This window comes from Anomalospiza imberbis, chromosome 2 (genome assembly GCF_031753505.1).
Source record: "Anomalospiza imberbis isolate Cuckoo-Finch-1a 21T00152 chromosome 2, ASM3175350v1, whole genome shotgun sequence".
NCBI classification, from domain to species: domain Eukaryota; kingdom Metazoa; phylum Chordata; class Aves; order Passeriformes; family Viduidae; genus Anomalospiza; species Anomalospiza imberbis.
The window spans coordinates 47,663,961-47,687,595 of record NC_089682.1 but is presented as its reverse complement, the minus strand read 5'-3'; the positions used below and the strand labels follow the sequence as shown (position 1 = coordinate 47,687,595).

At 37.8% G+C, this 23,635-nt stretch overlaps 1 protein-coding gene across 2 annotated transcripts in view; it reads left to right on the top strand.

Moving 5' to 3' along the window:
- NECTIN3 (nectin cell adhesion molecule 3) overlaps nucleotides 1-23,635 on the top strand; it is a 61,073-nt gene that overhangs the window by 2,474 nt on the left and 34,964 nt on the right. For both annotated transcript variants that reach the window (XM_068180817.1, XM_068180816.1), the window contains exon 2: nucleotides 21,367-21,705. In XM_068180817.1, the coding sequence (XP_068036918.1) occupies nucleotides 21,367-21,705 (339 nt within the window). The remainder of the gene's footprint in view (nucleotides 1-21,366; nucleotides 21,706-23,635) is intronic.

Sequence of the window (23,635 nt, the reverse complement as noted above, 5' to 3'; positions counted from 1 at the left end):
CACTTACACCAAAAAACCGAAGCGGGAAAGAGAAAATATAGCTGCTGAAATAACAGCAGCTTTACTATTTTGGAATAATTTTTTTTTCTATTTTTTTCTATTTTGGAATAAATACAGACCTGCTTTAATAAATGTTGCTTTTTTTATGAAAGCAAGACTGCTGGCTGGAGGATATATGTACAAGTACTTCTTCCACTTTCCTGTCAAACAGTGCACGATGCAATGAAGTGCATACTAAATTTACATGATCAAACTAGCGTAACCTTGAACTAGGGGATGATCCATAAGAATCATCATCATAACCTTTAATCTATAAAGTAACTTATTTTGTATTGCAGCAAATACTTTTCAGCTGTGCTGTAAATGAGGACCTGTGTGCTGCTAAATAACGAATCCCTCATAATTCCTGTGCCTCATTTGTTCACTGTGCACACTGAAAATTTTTTTGAATTTTTTTTTTTATGTAAGCATGAATTAAATATAAGCAGAACTGTAAAGTGAGGTTAAGAGAAGGATGTTCAAGATGCATTTTTCAGGTATTTTGTTGAAGAAATATTTTTTTTTCAATTTAAATTGCTGGTTATGTTAAGCTTCTTAGTAAGGCTAGACAAAGAAGTGTACATATGTCTTCTAAGACCCCAATGATTTTTTTTTTCTTATAGGAGCCGGGAATACAGAACTCCAGACTGGTAGTAGTGCTGGAAGGATTGGGTTATAAAGGTGTAGATGATATAAGAGTGCAGTGTACCATATACAAAATTAATAAATGAAAACAAAATCCCCGAGTAATTATTGATGAGAACAATCTGACTAGAAATATTTTTACTGTTTTTTCAGGTGAAGTCATGGCAAGTTAGAATGTCAAGGAGAGCAGGTTACCAACTTGGAAATGGGAAGGTGTAGTAGGGTGATCAGAAGGACAACAGAATGTGATTTTTCCTCATTTTATGTTAATAGTTTAGAAACCCATGTCTAAATATGCATTTATTTTTTGAAAATGGTAAGGAAATAAATGCCCATTTGAACAGGTTTTTGTTGAAACGGTATGACAGCAGTGAAAGAAGGCATAGGAATGCTGTAGAAGTATTTGAAAAGTTGGAATGAAATAGTGGTGAACCATGTAGTAGGTTGGGCAGTGTTTGAAGCTGCTGTGTGAAGAAACAGAGCAGCTGCACTGGTAAGAACAACAGAAATGAGACTTTAAATCTGAATTGTTTGATAATTAACAAAAAATTTTTTAAAAATTGCCAGAAGTTTGTCCAGCCTGTACTTGAGGATAACTCGTTGGAATATCATACTTTTGAAAGAATTCTTAGCTGTTTCATTGTGGTAAATTCAGTGTTACTATTACACTGTGATGCTGTGGGTGTGCAAGAACTCCCATATATATGGAAACTAGGTACAATGTTATTTGAGTTAGGGTCTGAACACTTTGAATATCATAAAATAATTGTGATGGTTGTTTAGCCACTTGTGCTGCATAAAATTGAACATTAATTTGATTTAAACAATGCTTCTCTCTTGCTTTCTTAAACAACTTAATTTTATGTCATGGGATATACATACTGTTTGATAGTGAAAAAAAGGTAGCTCTAGCAGAATTTACTTTTTGTGAGATTAGAGAGTTAAATATGCTGTTTAGAAATACGGTCAAATCTAGGTTGTTTTCTTTCTGATCCCTTTTATGTAGTATTGCTGACAGGGTTGATATTGAGAAACAAAGGAAACAAATCATAGCAGGAGAAGCAAAAATATATAAACTTTATAGGCCACCTGTACCAGTTGGTTACCCTTCAGGTACCTGGTAGTAGAGCTCTTAAGGCAGGCACAATCTGATGTAAATTGTATCTGATGTGAGAAGGGAAAAGGATTTGGGTGTGTGCTGCTTCAGAAAGCAGTGTGTGGGGCTAGTGAGTGGAGCATTTGTGGATCTCAAAGGAAAAGTAAGTTGAAAACTCTAGAATCAAAAGTCCAAATTTTAATCTGTAGAAACCAAATCCAGAGTGAATGAAATTAAGGTAAGAGAAAAATAAAACCTGGTACACAGAAGATAACCTTGCTAAGTGCCAGATACCTGCAGTGCTGTTGGTAAATGTCCTTTTTTAGTGCTGGTTATCTGTTGAGAGCAATAAACTTTGCATCTGGTGTTACACCAGCCTGTGGAGGTGGCCTGCCCTACTGCTGTGTGACTGAATTCAGCTTTGTCCAAACAGATGTTTATCAGAAAGTACGGCTGCAGACTGCTTGGATATGTGTGCAAAGAAGTGAGAGTGCTGAGATTGTGTGTGTTGTCTGCTTACTCTGGAGCCCCTGTACATGGCCTCTTAAAGGTGGCTCTGTGATGACAGATTACTTTGCTATTTGTGTTTGTACTTCTTGTTTCCAGCATTGAGTGAATGTGTTGTATTGGATGAGGATTATTGAATTTTGGTTGGTTGTTTTTTTTTTTTTTACCCTGATGACTTCTGTTTTGATTGGTATGTAGATTGTTATGCAGAAGTTTCTGTCAGGAGTTTCCTAAGGCAGCTGATAGTTGAAAGTGAGTGACCAGATTTGCTAAGTGAAAAACAGGTATAGGTGCAATTATTTAATTATTACTTTGTTATGCTGCATGTTCTTGGGTTTTGTGGTTGTTAAAGGTAGGGGTATATATGGTCTTTAAAGGTGCCTTTAACCAACTCTTTTGTGTTTCTGTTGTTTGTTTTTGGTGGGTTAGCCTGTCTAAAATAAGATTTTTAAGCAGTACTTATTTGGAGGGTAGTTGTATTCCATGCCTTAGAGCTCATAGGTGTCTGAAATGTAGTAATGTATGTATTTTTATTGAGAGGATGGAGAAGATCAATTTTTGATTAGGCATGAAATAGGTTGATCAAGCTTTCTTGTTAAAGGTTAAGGGATCATTAGTATTATTCTTTATTCCTGGTTAGAAAGCAGAAGGATTGCCTAGAAAATAGTATAATCTATGGGGAGTATGGGGAGAAATCACAAGAAAAGCTAAGAAAGAAAAGGTGGGAATAGCTGAATGTGGAAAAAATGCAAGGAAATACATGAGAAGCAAATAAAGAGAGACTTGTGCAGTAAAGGCTGTGGTCAGGGGAAATAATTACTGTGTTTCTGTCTCTGTTGTGGGGAGAGATGATAAAGCTGTTGGGTGAAAGCTTGTCTTACTCTGCTGGATGTCCTGAGTGGTGAAGGTGTAAAACAGTGTGTTAAAAGGAGGTGGAGGTGTGTATGAGAGAGGCTCCTGAGGGGGCTCATGGACAATATTTGCATTCATTTGATTCTAGAAAAGCTGGACCATGGTTGCTTACTACATAAGCTCGTGATGAAGAGCTTTAAGGTGTAGCACAACTTCCAAGTCATGGTGAAAACACCAAACCCACTTTTTTGGTGTTATCCAATACATGAATGCTTCAGGAGTTACTTTTCAGGTAATTAACTTACAGACTTTGGACTGTTTCAAATGTGAACCCAAAAATCGGTCTTTCTGTCCTTAAGTTAGCAATAGAAGAAAATTAGCAGCAGAAATGAAAAAATACCTTTAATGTCTTAAAGTTTCTGTTAATGTCCTCTATCCTTTTACCTTGGTTTTTCCAAGTGTATGGGAAGGTAAAGGTAAGTAAAGTTTATCATGTTATCAAGAAGGTCACTTTTAGTTTAGGTATTGAAAAGCAGTAACAAGCTTCCAGACAATCCTCTTTTATCATAGCTGCATACTTTTGTTCAATATTTCTGCTGCTTTTCAGTTGTTTTTCAAGTACTGTGCAGGAGTAAAAGCAATTTTAATTTTTTAATAGTGAGAAATATCATCCATCTTATTCTCAGTGTGAAGACTAGTCGAGTGTAACTCTTGAGTTGACAGGGATACTAAGATTATCTGCAGCAGTAGACAGCTCTTGCCCATTTCCCTTCCCTGAACCCCTTCCCACATCATATTTTCATTATCTGGCATTTAAGATAATGCTATAAGTCTACAGGGATTCATTGTTTTCTCCTTTTCTATTAGTCAAAGCTTGTATAACATGATAGCTCTTAAACTAGTTCTGGGATTAATTTGTACAGAGCAGAATGTTTTCTGAAAGTGGCTGTTGTTTAGAATACTTGGCAGGTGCTAGTGCTATCAGTGTAATACAGTGGCATGTGCAAAATTTGGAGTAATTCAAATGGCAGTCTCCTGCTAAAGGTGAATAAAAACTAGTCAAGCAGGTCTCCATAGCTGATATATGTACAGATGAGTGGAAAAAACCACCTGAGCTAGCTTGATGAATTTATTGGTTACTTTTGGATTTGTTATTTTTTATTAGGCCCTCAGTTAGAAGATTACAGATTAGTGTTGGATTTAACTTTTTCATACTCTTGTATTGTGTGGGCATTCTTTGCCCACTTCTGTTGCTTTTTTTACCTGAAATACCACCCATGCTGCATGTGGTGTATTTGTATAAGCTGAAAACTAATTATTGCTGGGACAAGGACAACCAAAACCAGTCTATTGGATGAAGAGATGCTGGAGAAAGGATATAAAGAAGTTGACATGTTCAAGATGGGTAACCTAATTTCTTTTCAGTGTATATGATTTGGTAGAAAAATAGTTACTTTAGTCAAGTATAAGTTAAATTACATCAAATACCAAGTAACTTCTTCTTAGCAACAGATTAATTTAGGGAGCTAGACTTCTGACTCATAACTTGGGGGTAATTTCTTTCCCCCAATTATTTTAATTTCTCCAGCCTTGACTGTTGACCATTGCCACAATGAACAACTAACTGTGCTAGGGTTGATTGCTAACAGTTGGAGAAGGGAGGTCAAGAGCTGTTAAGCTTAATATAATTTTTTAATATATTTGTAGAGATTGGTAATTGCATTATAAAAACCCACTTCTCAGCCCTTTACCAGTGCTGCTGTTCCAGTGTTTTAAACACTTCAATGCCTTTTTGATTTCAACAGATAAACTTTCTTGAAACAGAAGTAATGTTATTATGACTTCATTAAGACACTGTACCATTTAAAAAGGCACTGTAGTTCTAAAGTAATCAACTATGAGAAATTGATGGTTGTGACCATACTGTTAATAACTTTTTGGGAAATTTAAATGCATCCTATGGAAAGTTTCAAAGTATTATTAGTAGCTGGGGTAGCATAAAATCTACCTCTGGTAACTTGTAAGTGTAATATAGCCATTTATCCAGGATAGGGTGTATAGGAGGAAGCATACTAAGTTCTGTGTAGCTGTTTGAGTTATCCCAGGTAGTTCAGGCTTCTGCACGTGGTTTATATGGTCCATTTCCAATCTTTAAGGTCCCTTCCAACCCAAACCATTCTGTGATTCTCTATGTATAACATAACTGTAAAGTTCAACAGCTGCAAAATAGTAAGGTTTTTTTACTACAACTGTATTATTACAATTGATGTATCAGTGTTTCCACCTGAATATTTAATTATTTATGCTACCTCCTGGTAAATCAGAATGTAATATTTTGTGGAGAAACAGATTTGTGTAGGCTTCATGGAAAATCTTTAAGCAATTTTGCAGTGTTCTGCCTTACGGAAAGAGGTGAGGACTGTGTGACTCTATAGAACTGTTAGTGAAAGTTCTTTTTGTGATGAACTTCCGGAGCTAGTTACAACTGTGTATTCTGAGTCTCAAGAGACATGGCTTAGGTATAATAAGTTGATGTGCCTACAAATAGGTGTAAAACTGAAGTGAGGAAGAGCAGTTATGGTGGTATCTCCACAATCTGAAACTGCTGTGACAAGAGGTCCTGAATTGATTGTTTTAAGTACAAGGGACAAGACACTGGACAAAGGAAGAACAGGGAGTGTTATTAACCTTAAGGGGCTTTTAATAGGATTTCCTAATATTTCCTTGTAGCTAAACTAGTGAGATATTTTGTGAAGTGGATTATGAGATGGGTGAAAATTTGTGTCCTGCTGAACTCAGAAGGTTCTGATCAGCTATATGGAGTCCATCTGGAGGCTTGTCACTGGTGGCACCAGTGCAGGGGTAGTTTGTCTGCATTCTGACCTCTCTCCCAGGTTTTAAGGCACTTGAAGCAAGTTTGTGGATACTGTGGATGACTGAGGGTCAATTCATCTGCTGAAGACCGGGCTAATTGAGTGGGATGTCCACAGGTCAGAAATAACTGTTGGAAACATTGTGAAATTCAAAAGCAAGTCTCTCTTGGGAGGGATGACCCCATGCAGCAGCAGAGATGTCGTGCAGACTGGTGAAAAGTACCTATACAGGAAAGATCATAAGGGTCCTTGTGGGGTGGTATGTGCCTTTGTGGTGCAAAAGGCAAAGAGCACACTGGGCATGCTCATCCAGTTGAAAGAAGCAATCTGGACCTCTACTATTTGGAGCCTGTGAGACAACATCAAAAGTACGGTGCAGAGTTTTGTGCTCCCAAATATGAGGCAGATGCTGAGGTGAAAGGCCACTAAGTTAAGGAGTCACCACATGATGTATGAAGAGGGCTGGAGACGTGAGGTTGTTCAGCTTTGAGAAATGTCTGAAGTGGGGCATCCTAATTGCTGCTGGCACTGTTTAATAGGCAGTGAGAGGGAAAACAGTCTCTCCTTAGCTATGCAAAGGGAAAGGATAAGAGGCAGCAGACACAAGCTTCAACAAGGGAAATCACTATAATGTGTTAGCAATATATTTTCCCACACAGAGAATGAAGCACTGAAATAGGTTGTGGAATCTGTCCCTAAACATATTCAGAACCTGACTGTGGTATGACCCCTGAGCAATTTGATCTGACTTCAAAGTTGACCCTGCTTTCAGTTGAGGATGGGATTGGATAACCCCCAGAAGTCCCTTTCAGTCTAAATGAACCTCATAGTGTGCATGGGCAGGCATGAGCTAGTATACTATAGTTGCTAGCCCTGGAAGGGAAGCAGAAGTTGGAAGTCTTCTATTTAGATTAAAATGTCAAAGTCAAGTCTGAAACAAGTTTTTCCTATAAAGCAATTTGACTGCTAAAACCTTACTTCAAAATTGGATTCCATTGTTACTTCCTAATATAACTTATGTCTGTTTTAGAGAATTTGTTAAATAAATTTTTGGCTATATCTTCTACTTCCATAAGTAGCCAGTAAGACCAATCCCGTACAGCACAGAGCTGGGTGACAGTGTGAGACATACTGAAAATGTAGTTTAGCAGTAAATTGAGCAGCTATTAAACAGCATTCCCTAGGCTTACTGTCATGATGCAGTTCCTGGACAAAAAGTGGTTAACTTTCTGGAATGGCCTGCAGGGAGATAGCCTTAAGAGCTAAAAAAAAAAGCTGGCAGTGTCAGCAATGCAGGGGGCAGCAGGCATCCCATAACTTTGTAATGTAACTGGTAACTCATCCGATTTTTTTATGGACAGCTGAGATTTGCTGCTCCTGACAAAATAAGTTTGTTCTGTATTTCATTGTATTACCACAGTTGTTCAATATTGGCAGATAACACTAAAACTTTACAGGTAATTGAAAATGTGAAGTTAATATTTAGCTGTCCTTCTGAAGGTGTTTGAGACTTTGCAACATTACATAGTGCAAAGTACAGCCTCCCTTTTTACATAATGCAAAGTACAACCTCCCTTCTCTTCCTGCAGACCTCAGTTCTCCCCAGAGTAGGTGATGTGTGGAAAGACAACATACAAAAAGTGAAGGAGTGGTCTGCTTGAGGCAGTCAGGGCTTTCCTAGGGATTGAAGGTCTTGTTCTTCCTCTAGAAGGACGTCACACATGCATCAGTGTTCCTGGCCAGTTTTTAATGGCTTTCTGGTTTCAGTGTAGGAAGTACAGTGCGGGGGGCAGGGAATGCTGCATGTTTACAACTGTTACTGAATGCTTAGAATTTCAGGTACTAGTTACTAATTTCACAGAAAAGCCAAAAGAGAAGCTCCCCAGAACCCAAAATCCTGATAAGAGTGTTTATTTAAAGCAATTCAGAAACTTTGGTCGTACAGAAGTGCTTGGTAGTTATGTGGACCATTTACTCTCATACCACTAAATGCAGAGGGCAGTCTGATTCTGCTGTGTCCCTTTCTCCAGTTAAAGTTGAAGTGATGTTCAGTTCTTTGTGACTTGAACTTTTACTTTATTGTTCCTATGTAAAAGTAATATTCTAGTAAAGACAAAGATGTTAATACAACAGTGTTTTATTTGCCTTGTTCTTCCCAAAATGGCTGAAATGCCCTAGATAGTTGGTTTTGTGGCATTTTTTTTTTTTTTTACGTCATCCTAAGTCAGGAGGTTTGTGATTAAAACTTCTTGGTTAGGTTAGGAGTTTCGTAAACCTTGCTTTTCAGTATGGCACACCTTTAAATGTTGGTAGTTTTGACTTGTCAAAACCAGCCAGCATTTCTGGTGGTATCTGTCGGAGTTAATTGGGGTTTTTTGTTGATTTTTTAAACTGCATTGTGTTTATACTGGATGAACTAAGACAAAGGAAAACAACCGGTATGCTTTGATTTCATTGGCTTCATTCATCTGAACTGAGCTGTTCAGAAATCCTCCTTTCCACCCCCACCTTTGAGTAGGTAAAATATGGTGTAGTTCTAGGACGTGTAGCTTGAATGTGATCACATTTTTGTTAGACCTTATGTCTGAACATAAAGTCATACAGTAATTGTGAATTTCAGAAATTGACAATTAATTGGCTCTCTGAGTTGACTAAGTTTGCCTTGATAATGAATGTATAGGTGGAATCTGAGAAGTGCGGTGTAGTATCGGAAGAGCAGAAAGTATATACGTATGGAAAATTAAGTTACTGAGTAACAAAATAATTAAGTACTGATATAGCACTGCACAAGTCAGTAAATACAGACACAGAAATATGGTAATTCTTGATTTATATCTTTATTGCTTCTCCTAGCCAGCTGGGTTGACTGTCATTTCAGCATGTGTGCTATGCAGTCTTACAATTAATATGTAAATTCTGGCTGACCACTGCAGCTTTCCTGTGCTGCCTGGTGTAAATACTGTGAAATGCATGAAAGATCAGGTATTAATTAATTGGACTTCTCTAGTCACTGAACTTTCCCTGAGGAACAAGGACTGCTGAACCAGAGGCAGGGTCCATCTAAGGAAGTAAGGTGTAGGGTTCTTTTCCAAAAGCATTGCTAGCTTATGAGGGGGGTTTTAAACGATATATGTTGAGATGGCCTTTGATTTTTCTCTAATCTGAAGAGAAGCAAAGATGCAAGGAGCAATCAACAAGTATACAAGGGGGATATGATGGAAATTGTTTTTATCCCTTCTATTGTGAAGGCAGCGCAAATGAGCACAGTTGCAGACTTAGGATCTCATTGGGATTGCAGCAATGTTGTGGAATAGTTTGCTTGACTGGAGTCATGCAATTAGTTCAATTTGTACCTTTCAGGAAAGGCAGGCTGGCAAGGTGAGGAAGAGTGTCTAGAATGCTTGGAGCTAGATTGGCGTGACTAAACAGAGAGCTGGAATTCAGGAAAAGGAGAGTTCATGAGCTTTGCAAGAAGGGGCAGGAGGCTGTGATGTTTTCAGGTGAAAAATTAGAAGAGCCAAAGCCCAACTGTGACTTAGTCTGGTTACTACTGGAAAAGAAATTAAAAAAATTATATTTACAAATACACAAGCAACAAAAGGAGGGCTAAGGAAAATCTCCATCATTTTTTGAGTGTGGGGTGAGACACTGACAAAGGGTGAGGTACATAATGAATTTTTTTGCCTCAGTATTTAATGTTAAGACTAGTTATTCCCTGGGTATCCAGACCTCTAAGCTTGGAAGACAGGGATGGGGAACAGGATGAAGCCCCCATAATCCAAGGATAAATGGTCAGTGACCTGCTGTGCCACTTAGACACACATAAATCTATGGGGCCTGATGGCATCCACCCAAGAATACTGAGAAAGCTGTCAGAAATGCTCACCATGCCACTCTGAATCATTTACCAGCAATTCTAGTTCACTGGATATTAGCAAATGTGTCCAGCTACAAGAAGGACTGGAAGGAGGATCGAGGAGACTACAAGTCTGTCAGCCTGCCCTCAGTGCCAGGGTTGGTTATGGGGCAGATCATACTGAGTGCCGTCACTCAGCATGTGTAGATGTGGCACTTAAGGACTTTGTTTAGAGGTGAACTAGACAGTTAGCTTAGTGGTTGGACTTGCTAATCTTAAAGGTCTTTTCCAGCCTAAACTGTTCTGTGATTTTTAAGTCTCACACCTGGACTGAGGTAACTCCATTCAACAGCACGGGCTGTGGTCCCAAGGGGCTGGAAGGCAGCTTGGCAGGCACAGGTATAGAGAGCCCTGGTGAACTACAAATTAAGCAGTATCAGCAGTTTGTCCTCACAGCAAGGAAAGGAGACCTCACCCTGGGCTCTGCTAAGCATGCCAGCAGATTGAAGGAAGGGATATCCTTTACCTCTCTTGATCACTGGAGCACTGTGTCCGGTTTGTGGTTCATGGTACTGGGGGGACACTGAGCTACCAGAGCAAGCCCAGAAGTGGGTCACTGTGTTGACTGGAGCACAGGGTGTGCAAGCAGAGGCTGCAAAAACTGGGCCTGATCAGCCTGGAAAAGGGAAAGCTGTAGGAAGGGAGCCCTTATTTGCTGCCTGATGAGAATGTATCAAGAACACAGATTAACGCTTTCTTCAGAGATGCCCCACAGAAGGGAATAGGATTGAACTGGAGTGTGGGAGATCCTGAGCCAATGTAAGGAAGTAAAGCTTCTCTGTGAGGGAGAAGGTGCCCAAAATATTTGAGGAATCAGTGTCCTGTGGTGATATCCCAAACTTGACTGGATGAATCTTCAAGCAGCCTTATATAACTGGACCTACTTTGAGCAGGACTGAGCAGGCTCTTGAGGTCCCTTGCCTCTTTACCTACATGAAATCATTATTCTCAGCATCAATATTAGAGCTTGTTTGACTTTGCCAATGATAAATGCATTTATGAAGAAACCTGTGCCCTAGGAGTTCACTTTTGTTTGTGGTAATTGCTACGTGACCTGGTTGGAAACGATCACTAAAACTTACATCTGTGTTTGACATGACCTTTTGAACACTTTGGAGATATAATAGGATTTCTGTGGAAGTTGGTTGGTTGGGGTTTTTCTGTCCCCTCTACAGGCTAGTACTGATGAGTAGTGATTCCTGTGACTTGAGTCTGAAGGCTTCAGTCTGACAAATGAAGTCAAAGTGATTAAGTCAAAAATATCTTAATAATGCTTATCATTGAGACTCTGGGATAGACATGAGGTTTTTGGGTAATCTAGCAAGATGCACATTATAGTTACCCTCCTGGTTAGGATGGCAGCTTATGTAAATACCGCTATGTAGCAGAAAAGTGACTTGCTACTTTATAATGAAAGACAACAAACAGCAGTGACAAGAATCGTATACTGAACACTTTGTATTGTATTTTTGGTTTCTGATTGAGTTGCCTTTTTTTTTCCTGTTAGTTTGTGAAATGGCAAGTTTATTATATGGTAGCATTGAAACAACAGCCATTTAACTTAGAGGGAAAGCTGGTTTTTGGCCTGGGTTAGCATCAGGAGCACCAAACCATGTTTTTGCAAGTTTTGTGGCTAGATGTAACAATATGCTGCTATGTCATTGGTAACTTCCATGTTTTGAAATGAAGCAAAAGTGATGGACAGTAACTCCTCAGACTTCTGTAATATTTAGTGCTCAATCCCTCATCCCCAATTTTTCTTCTCCTCAAAAAAAACAAAAAACAAACAAAAAAAAAAACCCCAAAAACCAAAAAAAACCAGTGGATATTGTAATAGCTTTTCTAAATAAGGACTTTATTGCTTATGTAATATGTAAATTGCTTTTCTAAATAAGGACTGGAGCGGTCTGAAGTCTGGAAGGAAGTGGCAGGGTACCACTGAACAGACCATTTAGCAGTCACCATGGTCTGGGAAGTTCTTCTGGCAGAATTTGTGTGGTGGAAGCTATAGTTGTAGGTGATGCTGGAGGATAGTAGGATCTTGTCTATTGCATTTCCTGGAGTATGAGGCGCCCTAATTATGTATAACTGCTAGTTACTCATAGCAAATTGGAATAAAGATGACTTAGAGAGTTTTGAAGTACCTTAAGAAACTGAGGGATTGAATAGTTAAGCAAGCTGAAGTGTAGATGGTTCTTCAGTGATGCCCATGATGCATCCTTGGTGGAGGAGAGTATTAAACTTTATGTATGAATTATTATAAATATTAAATATTTGTATCCTTGCAAAGAAGGCCTTGAGTATATGATAGTCAGTTCTGTGAGGTTTACCAGAGGTCTAGTTTGAGGGAGCTGCCTGTACAAGGTCTGAACTAGGCAGTGTACTGTTGGGAAGCATGTCCTCTGTCATGATGTTGTATTGGCATCCTCTTTGAACTTGAAGTGTAGTTATGCCAGCTTTGAAATTTCTTAGCTCTGAAGGGTATATACTAGAATTGAAACCTTCTAAGAATAAACTGATGTCCAGAAAGTGTTGATTTTTGTGTAATGTGTGACATTGTATCATGAGAGGCAGTTTATATATAGAAGTTAGAAAAGCTGAAGCAATAGCTGACTAAAACTACGTAATTAGGTGTTCCTGTATATCTCCTGCATGGAATTTTTCATCACCTTGAACTCGCAGCCCTGCAAATAAATGAAGAGATTGAGCTTCTTAAATAAATTTTAAGCAAGCAACATTAGAGTTATGTCTAAGAACAGGGTTATAACTTGACTTATTATTGAACATGCTCAGAATGAGTTACTTTTCTCAAAGCTGAAGGCTGTCATTTCTCCCAAGCCTTATTTGTTGCTGAGAATAAGACTTGTTTGTAAGGAGTGATTTGAGGATGCCACACTGACTCAGCTGAGGACAACCTGAGGCTAACAGAGATTTTGTGGGGAGTTAAATGTACAATTTCGAAGAGTTAAAAGCTTTTAACGAAACATATGACAAAAGATTAATATCTGCTTGTGGATCATAATAAAAAAATAAGTCATAGAGGAGACTGGTCACTTGCTGTGAGCTGGCTGTCCTTCTGATGAAGAGAAGAACCTTTACTGGAAAAAGTAACTAAGGATACAAATAGAAGGAAATGAGAAATACATTCGATAAGAAAGTAGCTGTTTATTTTAACAACTCGCTATGTTCAAGTTAAACCGAATGCAAGCTGACCTGAGGATGAAAAAAGAATCTGAAAGTGCTCTAAGTAATTATGTGTTGGCAGAAAGCACTGGTCCTCTGTTTCATAATGTAATTCAAGTTCTACTTACTGAGCATAAAAAATGAAATTATTTTGCCATTCAAGATACTGTCAGTGTTAAATTCTATTTTGTGTTTTCCCTATTTCGTTCATGTATAACTGGGTTGGTTTCTTGATTTGCAAAGCAGGTGGAGGATAGTATTAAACACAGCTGAAGAAACAGCAGGTTTCTAGGAAGAGGACTGTGAATGAGACTTGTAAAAGTAGTGTATTCTGAAGTCTTCTCACAGTAGCAAGGTCTGGGTGAGCCCAATGGTCATGCTAGAGCAAGTGGTATAAGTGTATGGGATGGAATGTTGCAAGTGAGTTCCTGAAGTGAGAACTTGTCATTAACTCCTTCAGTATGTGTGTCATATTGGTTAACAAGAATTTTAAGGAAGACTGGTTTATTACTTTAGTAAAAATGTCTGTTAATCTTATAATAAGAAGCCAATCCTTGATCATGTGCAGGATCAGTTTAGGTTAGTTTGGGAGTTGGTTTTTTTTTTGTTGTTTTTTTTTGTTTGTTTGTTTGCTTTTTTATTACTAGGTATCAAACCTTTCTAAAGGGTGTGTATGTTTGTCATTCTGGCCAGGGTGTTTATTTGAGGAGTTCATGTTCTGTAGCATCAAAGGTTTTCTTTATTTCAGTGGGCTTGGTTGCTTGAGGTTTTTTTACTTCTGTTTTTGTTCTTTTTTTACTGCTTTACTGGTTTATCTTCTTCCTAATCTTCACATGCATTCTCTTTTTGCAGTGTAAGTACTTTCAGACCTTTATCGGGTTACCTTTTATGAGAATAATAATGAGTTCTTCTAGTCCTTTCCTGTAGGTCATGTTTTCTGGGCCTTTGCGCACACTTTGCTTTCAGACTCTCTAGATGGCTAATAAATGATGTGTGCTGTTCAAGCTGAACAACTCCAGATGGAGCCTCCCTGGTATTGGCTAGAGCATATAGTTCTATATTAGCATATTCTATAGTGTCATTTTCAATTCTTGATACGTAATCACCATGCACTTGCTGTAGCTTTCAGAACATACTTTGCTCTCTAACCAGTTATTTAACATCCTTGATGTGTTACTTAGACCTGTTCCTGCTGGCTGCTAGTCTAAGTTGGACCTACTGCAGCTTGAAGGTATTTTTCTGCCGGACTGGGAAAGGTTTGTTAAGCCTAGCTTCATTTGTTTCTCCGTATATAATGCATTAGTCATCAGCCCCACCAAGATTCAGATGTACAACTCTCCTTTTGACCTTCAGTTTTCTCTTAAATATTTTGGTTATATGTTTAAACTGGATGCCACACAGGAGGACTTCAGCCTTTCCCACCAGATCAGTTTGTCAGAACTATTGACTCATCTTTTGTGTTTCAAAAGATTTCTAAGATCATCTGGAACTCTTTAACAAACTTTCCAGTAAGATGTTTGGGTTACATTAAGGACTGCTTGTTTCAATCTCTTCAATGTATTTATGCCTATTGTTCTGATACTTAGGGATTTGAATTTATTTAAATGGGGGTGTGAAGCATTTTGTGGGGTTAGGCAGTAGTGGTGTGTATATGGATAACTTTTGAACTACTTGTTTACTCTTACTACTAGTTTCTTGAGGGAGTGGGACTTGAAATGAGATGTCTTCCTCCCATCCTGCTTTTGAGCCTGGCCCATTTATTGGAAAGAGTATGTCATTGTCCTACTTATCTTGTTTTAAAGGAGATGGGTTTGGAAGATTTGGTGAAACAGAGTTGGAAATATTCATTACAGAAGAACTTTCAGCCACTTCATAGCCTGCTTTACTTATTAGTTCAACATGTTTTATAAACATCTGAAAGTTTAGTGTCAGGATAAACATGTATGTCTTAATTTGCTGTGTGTTAATATGTATAAAAGATTATAATGTAAGAACTTGTTAAAATGGACATTGATGTTAATATGGTCTAAGTCAAAATTCCACATGAAGTTTTGAAGTTCATGGGACTTTGTAAACATTCTTAGTGAGTAGTTTGATTTAAAGTTTCAACCTTACAAAACTGGCTAAGAGTGTCTTTCCCAACTCCATTTGAATCATGAGCCTAACATTCCTTTTTAACTTCCTCTAGTGTGATAGATTATCCTGCTGCTTGATACTAAAGGTCTGTGCAGCATAGTGGGAAGCAGAGTATGTAGTGGCACAGTTGCTGTCTTACATGGCATTAACTAGAACAGAAGCACTGGTTTGCATGTGAAAACGGTTATCTGAAATAAGAATGGTGGGTAACAGCCAAGTCTGACTTCAAGGGCAGAGTTTTTCTAAAGCTCCAACTCCTGAGTGTATGAGTTGGGCTCGAGCTACTGTTAAATTCTGAGTTATAACTACTTTTTCTTTGACTTTGTGTTGCATTGGAGTAAAGTGTCTCTTTGAAATCTGTTTCTTTGCTATCTGTGTTGCAAATGTCAGTCTTGTAGATAATTGTTTATTGTGGAGCTGAAGAGGTTTGCGTATTTTGTCATCTTTGACTCCTTTGTGCCAGGATGACAGTTCTTTATCCAGTATTGCATTACCTGGCCTTTTAACAGGCAATGTGAGTTCTCCCTCTGGGCTCTGAATGCTATCTTATGAATGGTAGCTGTAGCTCTCCCAACAATTATTTCTATTCCTTGCTCCCTCTATGTAGATACACATGTTGATTCAGCAGCTAGAAGGAGATAACTGACAGTGTCTTCCATCAGCTGTGGGAATGAAGGAGCAGAGTAAGACAAACCTCTTGGCTGAATGTTGTGATATCTTGTCAGCTGTACCCTTAGGAGCAGCCAGATGGTGGTTCATAGTGTTTCAGAATTCTGCAGAACATCCTGTGATAGCACTTAACGGAGAATCCGTCTGTCTGGAGCTTGATGTTAGTAAAACCCTTCAGCGACAGCTAACTTTTGAGACAACACTGAAATTGAGACTGACCTTTTCATGTAGTTCTCGTTGCCAAGTCTCTTTGAATTTTAGGTTGCTTGGAAAAGATACAACTTTGTTCAACTTTATAATTTTCAACTAGAAATTATATTCCCCTTTCTATTTTTTTTATAAGAAGTCAGGCTATAGTCACCTAGAGGAGAGCTGCTCATGCCATAAACCAAGTCAAGACTGGAACCTCTTTTTGGGCCTTTTGCAGGCATAGGAAGTTAACATTCAGAAGTTAATCATTTCCTAGTGGTGGATTTGCATGAGCTGCATCACAATGTTTTTAGTTTCTTATTGGTATTAGGTAAAGTTATTTAAAAGATAGAATCCCTTGAACTTCAGTAAAATGAAAAAGCAACCCGAGAGAGCCTGAGAATTTCAGTAGTCTTGACTTCAGACTATTGAATTGCTATGCCTCATTTCACTGAAACTTTTTACATTCTGGTAGGCTTTTGTATGCCTATTATACTGTGTGCTAAACACGGTTTTAAGTTTTGCTCTCTGAGATGGAAGTAATACATGCCCGGCATTCTTCTTTAAAAAAAACAAGGCAAGTTCTGTACAAAAAAAAAAAAAAAAAAAAAAGGAACTTGAGCTGAGTTCTGTAAATGCAATGCTTACTTGCCCCCAAAAAACTGATTGATGGTCCACTTCAAGCAAGGATTGTGACAAAGCAGATCCTTAGGTGAGAGTATTGTATCCTTAGGTGAGGATACAATACTTTCTCTATGATTTAAGTGCAGTTTTTTCCTAAGTACTTGCTTAGCACTTCTAATTGGAAGCTAGTGCTGAGGCATTTTGTACTGCTTAATCTTGAATCTTTTCCATTCCTTGGTTCTGATCTTTTTTTGACACAGTAATTTGATCATGCCCTGGTGCTCAAAAGACACACTGACTTCTTCCCAGTCATTTAGGCATATATTTTTATAAAGCCTCAAGTTGAGGTTTCAGCTTGTTGTCTGCAGTGTCTTAAAGTGATTTGTTTTTCCAGTTAAACGAATCTGAAAATGCCACTATATTTGAGGAGCTGTGCTCATTGCCTGTGTTGCATTGCCACTTGTGATTGACTTAGCTAATTCAGAAAGTTAAATCAGGAAGAGAACAAGTGAATTTTTGTAGGTAGGGGTCTTTTAGGTACCTGATGAGTGCTGACACAGGAGGAGGACTGCAAGAATAAGCTTTCTGATGTCAGCTGAAATTAAACTGGCTAAACAATAATGCTTAGCCTGACATTGAGTGTTCTGTGGGAAGTTCTGCTGACATAGCAACTTGCTGTCAGCATAATGGGATGTTCTTGTTGTTTTGCTCCATTCTTGATTGGAACTCTTCTAAGTTCCCTGCCACTAGTTTGTGCTAAGGCCACATATACCCATGAGCTGAATAACTTGCTGATAGAGGGTAAAAAAATCAGTTTTATTCTCTTCTGTAGTTTGGCTTTGTCTTGTGGAAATAGCAGGTTGTGGGAAATCAGTGGCTAGAAAGGGTCAGTATGGTCACACTGTCTTGCCAGAAGTGTGCTGTTAAGTGGGTAACAAAATATATTGCTTTTATAATTAGACTTGTGCATGGCTGCTTCATACAGAAAATCTAAATCTGCTGTTTATTGCAACAAATAACAAGCCTCTAAATTTGGAAAGTATTCTGTCATTCATATCATGAATACTTTATTGTGTTATGAAGGTTGTCATATAATTCTTCAGTATCTTTTTTCAGTTAGTGGTAGAAGCTTAATTCAGAATTGATATTGAAAAGATTATCATGGTCAGTATTTTTGATAGCCCCTAGTTCTATGGCTTTTAATGCTGCAAGTGAGCCTTAGGGGATCTTTTTGGTTTGTTTACTCTTTAAACATTCTGTCAAGTTACATGAGTAGAGTCACTGCCTCATTGTTTCAGGTGAGATTCTGGACTTTTTTGCCAAGCATGGCATTGGATCACTGTGAACAAAAATCAGTTAGTACATAGGGACTTCGCTGAAATTGAATCATGTTAAAGTGCTTGAGATGGCAATCTCATCAGGCTGCATGTGAAACAGTACAGGAGACTCTTATGTATTCCAAGGGAGCAAAAAGGAAAGGGAAGGCAGATCTCTAAAAACTTGGGCAAATACAAGCAAAATGTAAGAAAACCTCATGATGCTGTGTTTACCTTGAGAAGTTACAAAACATCTTGATTACTAAGTAATTACAAAGTGTATCCAGAAGTTTTTTTGAGAATGACAGACTTCAATGTTGTGAGCATGAGGCAGAAGTGGTCAGATTTCAAGAGGAGGAGGGACAGGCTTCATTAAAACAATAAATGTATGTCCTATGTACCAGTATTTTGCATCAGTTAAGGACCTGAATGAATAGTGTGGTCTTGAAGTGTCTTGTTCTTTAGAACCTTGTGCATTATAAGCCTCTAAATGTGTTATTTTGGGGGAGACATGTAGCTCGTTATTCAACTACAATCTGTGAGCAGAATACTGACTCTTGAGTGGATGTCTTTATGTCAAAGGAAATACTTATCTTAAGCATCCTGAGCACTGGAGAGCCCTGAATATCTGCATGGTAATTAGCTTGCTAGTTTGAACTATTAACTTGATTGCTCTGCAGCTACAGCTAGTTAAATAATAATTGGATGGAGATTAAAACAAGACATACTGTTTCAAATTCAGTATGTGGCATTTCAGATTTAAACTATTTCTAGCACTTTAAACACCTTGGAGTCTATATACTGTTGTATGAGCTGTATGTAAGTTCAAGTTAAAAGATTTGTGTAGATAAGTTGATTTTTTTTGTGTGTCTTTGGAGTCTGAACATGTGTCAGTATATGAGATAAATGTAAAAATGTAAAATTTGGAGTTGTGATATGTTAGCTCTACCTCCCTTGCTGGAGAAGGGGAAGGAAAAAGATCTAACTGATCAACATTCTATAGCTGCAAGTGTGTTTATGTCTATAAATATATATGGGTCCTGTTCAGTTCAGTCTGTAGATCTTGAAAATAGCAGCAATGAAAAACTTTGACTTCTGAAAATATTCCTGTAATTCATGTGAGAACACAATGTTCTCATGGCAGAAATGAGCTGTTAGAAGTATTCCTTGGTGGGAAAATAGTTGAGTATTGACTTTTTAAATGTACAATGGTCATCTTCATGTAGCTAACGCCTCCAATTACTGGGAACAGAGTTGTCAAAAAAAAAGTAAAATGAAGCAAAAGAGCTTATGTGTTCAGTTAACTGGGGTGTTTTTTCAGTTCAATTTTTTACCTTCCCCAGAAGTCTGAGCAGTTTTTGTAAGTTCACTTGTGTTTTTTTTCTGTACTAAGTTGTTTGGGGTTATATAAAGCTAATCGCTATGATAAAGTTTAATATAGGTTAAGATTCAGTAGATTTAACTGTTGCAAAAAGCTGATACCTGAATGAAAGTGTTTTTCTTTGCTTAAATTGCATTACAGAATATATATCCTGTACATTCTAAAATGCATTTCGCAAATGTAACTTGTGAGCCTTAATTAAAAGGTAGAAAGCAACTTTTTAAGGAACATTCCGCCTTATGGTTTAAATGTAGCAATGCCAAGTGGAGATGAAGTTTGGGCAGAGTTCTGTGCACGCCAGTTTGCAAATAGATGCCCTCTTTCCAGTGTCTGTCACAGTAATGTGTTAGATAAGAGGCATGAGGAGAATAGACAAAATGTTCTTGCACTACTTGCCATGGCAGATATTCTCTATTTGAAACATGTAAGGGTTTTTTTTACTTTTGTTAATTTTTGTCCCCTTACCTTGATTGAGGTATCATCAATATTAGTCAAAATTTCTAACTTAGTTTGATTTACTTGTGTAGCTTAAGGTGTTCATACTATTGATGTTAGTCAGTAGTTTTATACTGAAAAAATCCATAGCTGAATCACTTTTTTGGGTGACTTCATTGACTCAGAAATTGTTTGAACAATGAAAAATCAATCAATGGGAAGTGGAAAGCTTTTAGAAATGGACATGTAGATAAAGGCTTTTAAGGACTTCTTTCCTGAACACATGGCTTGCCTGTTGTGTGAACTTGGTGAGTGAAAAGGCAGCTCATGTCTCAAGTTAAATGACTTCTTCATGCTTATGAGAATGGGTCTAATAAAAGTTTTACTTGACTTTTGCTTCATCAGTGAACTTCCTCAGTAACAGCTTGAGTACTGACTTGGTATCTGAAGAGAGAATCAGAGCATTTGAAATAGCTCTGTTAAAATCTGAGCACAGGAAAAAGAAATACATTGTGGACTAAGACTTTGGTTCTTTATCAGGTTAGTTTGCTCTGAGAGAACTAATGAGTGAAGTTGCTGGAGCATCTTATTGGCAAAAGAAATTGTGAACTCGTGATATATTGAACTGCTTTGACCTAATGGATTTCCTTATTTGAAAGGAGGGTGGTGTAAAATGCTGAGCTCAGAATGTACTTGCTAATTTGGAAGACATTTTAGCTATTAAGCACAAATGCATTGAATCCTAAGCAAGCACTTGACTATGCCTACTCTTGCATATCTACTGTCTGAGACAAGATCTTGTGTGAGGACACCCCACTACACTGAAACAGAAAGATTGCATCTGTATGATGGTAAATGTCTTCATTAGGAAATAGGGTAGGAAAGTTCAAGTTGAGGTCTTTAAATGACTGTCACCGTAAATGTGGAATAGTTTCCACCGTAAATGTGGAAAAGGGGCTTTTCTGTTTGGTTTTTTTTTTTAATTGTTGCTTTGCTTTTGAAGTATTTACTGGTCTGTTACATGTTAGAAGTTTCACTTATTTCTACTTATAAAATATATGACTTAATAAGATTTTTTAGGAGAAACACATAAGTGCAGTAGTTGAACTTAAGTTTTTGCTTGATGGATGCTCTATATCAGTAATCAGACTGATAAAAAGTACCATATCTTTTTTTTTTTTGGTAAATCTGAATTCACTGAATGTTCATATCTAGTTAAATTCCCAAAGGACTGTTAGACCAGTTACACAATTGTCAGGTCATTTTTATATGAAGTTGTGTATTAGTGGTAGTATTCTCCGAAAAATGATTCATCTGTGCCTAGGTTTGATGTTTTTGCTTGAAATGCATTTCTGTAGTATTTCCACACTGTTGTGAATCAGTTAATCAGAAAAAATCAGGAATTATCTTCTAAAAAGGTTAAGCTAATTATGGAAGAAGGCTTACTGTGAAAACCATGCAACATAACTTTCTTGTGTAGCAACTAACAATTGCTTTGTTTTTAGGTGCCTTAGCTGGACCAGTTGTTGATCCACATGTGACAGCAGTTTGGGGGAAGAAGGTTGCACTGAAATGCATAATTGATGTAAACGAAACAATAACACAAGTTTCTTGGGAGAAAATATACGGTAAAAGTTCAGAGACTATTGCTGTTCATCACCCTGAATATGGAATATCTGTTCAAGGAGAATACCAAGGAAGAGTGGCATTTAAAAACTACTCACTTACTGATGCAACAATCATCTTAAAAAATGTAAGCTTTTCTGATGCAGGAGAATATGTTTGCAAGGCAGTTACATTCCCACTTGGAAATACACAGTCTTCAACAACCATAACTGTATTAGGTAAGTCAGCTTCTTTTTGAAAGGAAAATTCTGCAAACTTACTAATAAGTTGAATTTTACCATTTAACCCAAAGAAAATGCAAAATATGTGTTTGCTGGTATTTTGTTAGACGTATGTAATTTTTACTAATGTCATAGAGGAGACTTCTTTTGAGTCTTGCTTCTTTAGAACTTATTTGACTGTCTAGTTATTAAAAATAAATAACCAGTTCCTATTTAGGCATTATGCTAAAAACAAACATTCTGTTTGTGTTAGTACAGCGTTTTAGAGCTTTGACAGACAATGCTGATACCAGGGACTTGTGTGTATGTGCTGGGAAGCTGCTAAACTTGGCTTTAGCTACTGCCTTAGTTAAATTCCCTCAGTTACTACTGGGTAGTCACTGGTCTTCAGAAGAAGCAGGTATTTCTGAACCTTGTTGATAACAGGTTGTCCCAATGAAATAGTCCATCATCTGTAATGAGGTTAGAGAGTTCCCAGTGAGGCTCGATGCCCACGCCTGGAAACATTCAGATGGGACTCTGCAGCAGCCTGCTCTAGTTGAAGACGTCCCTGCTTTTTGCAAGGGGATTGGACTGGATGACCTTCAACAAGTCCCTTCCAACACAATTCTATGATTTTATAAATGTGCTGCTGACATGATAATTTAATATAGCTGCTTGGGTCTGGTAATGCAAACTGTTCTTTGCACAGTGTAAATGTAAAGCAAAACTATCTAGATGACTGCTGGGAGTTGTGGGAAGAGCCAGTTTAAGCTCTTGACTGTGGATAGTCATAATGTTAAACTTTTATAGACTTGAGGGTTTGTTTACACTAATTTTGTCCCTCTTGTTGAGGGCTAAGTATTGCTGTCATAAAGAATTAGTGCTGAAGTGCAAGTAACTCAGGTGTTACTGTAATGTAAGGTAAAATGATTACCCTGAAACTTGAAAGCCTGTTATTAAGTTGCCCTCTCCTTAAAATAGTATTCCTCTTGTACTAGTCTGTATCTCTTGCTAGGAGTAAAATGATATTTTCTGTAGCTGAGGTAGTTGTCAATGACTATTTTTGTAAGCTGATGTGTTTTTTAGGATTATCTCTTGGTCTTTGATACCGGCTTTTCATAGTAGTAGGATATTCAATGGGATTAATCAGATGGCTATAGCACAGTATGTAAACTGTGATTTTCACCACAAGGTGGGGCAAAATAAATGCATCAAAGCAACTGGCTTAATCCAATTTGAAACCAGTAACTTGACCAAAATTTTGTGTCATGCACAAAGCATGTGGTCTTGCGGTTCTCTTTTTCACCTGACTTCCATCTGTACTGTAAATGGCTTTGTGTGCGGTTATTGTAGCAGTCTCTTGACTTCAGGTTTCAGCTATTGTGCTTTACCAATAAGCAGTGGGAATTTCTTACTACCTCCCCTCACCTTTTCTAGTCAGTTTCTCTTTCTAAGATCAGGTTTTTTTCAGGTAACATTAGTTATTGTGTCCTTTTTGCACTCATCAGGTTTCTGGAGGAACTTGGAAAGCACATGTATGTCTCATGTGCTTATTATTCTACATTTGGAAGAGTGGAAAGATCACAATTTACTTCATTAGATATGCCTTATGAAAAGTTGCACTTGAAATAGGCAAAGAAGTATTAGTCAAGCATACAACGGTTCTGATCATAGCTTTTTTCATCCTTGATGTAGATGGTTGCCAATTGCTGTAAGTCTCTCAGGACTCTCTAAATAGCAAAACCCAGCTGTTATTTGCAAAGATACTTTTCCATTCTAGTTATCAGCAGCTTCACTTTCATGTATCACTAGGTCGCCAACCCTCTGTTGGACTTAAGTTCTTTTGTCTTAGCTGTGTATTTTCTGTCCTTTTAGAGACTTCTTGCTGCACTGACTTGTAGGCTTAAACAGTCAAAATACTGGGGTAGTAATGATTTTCAGAATA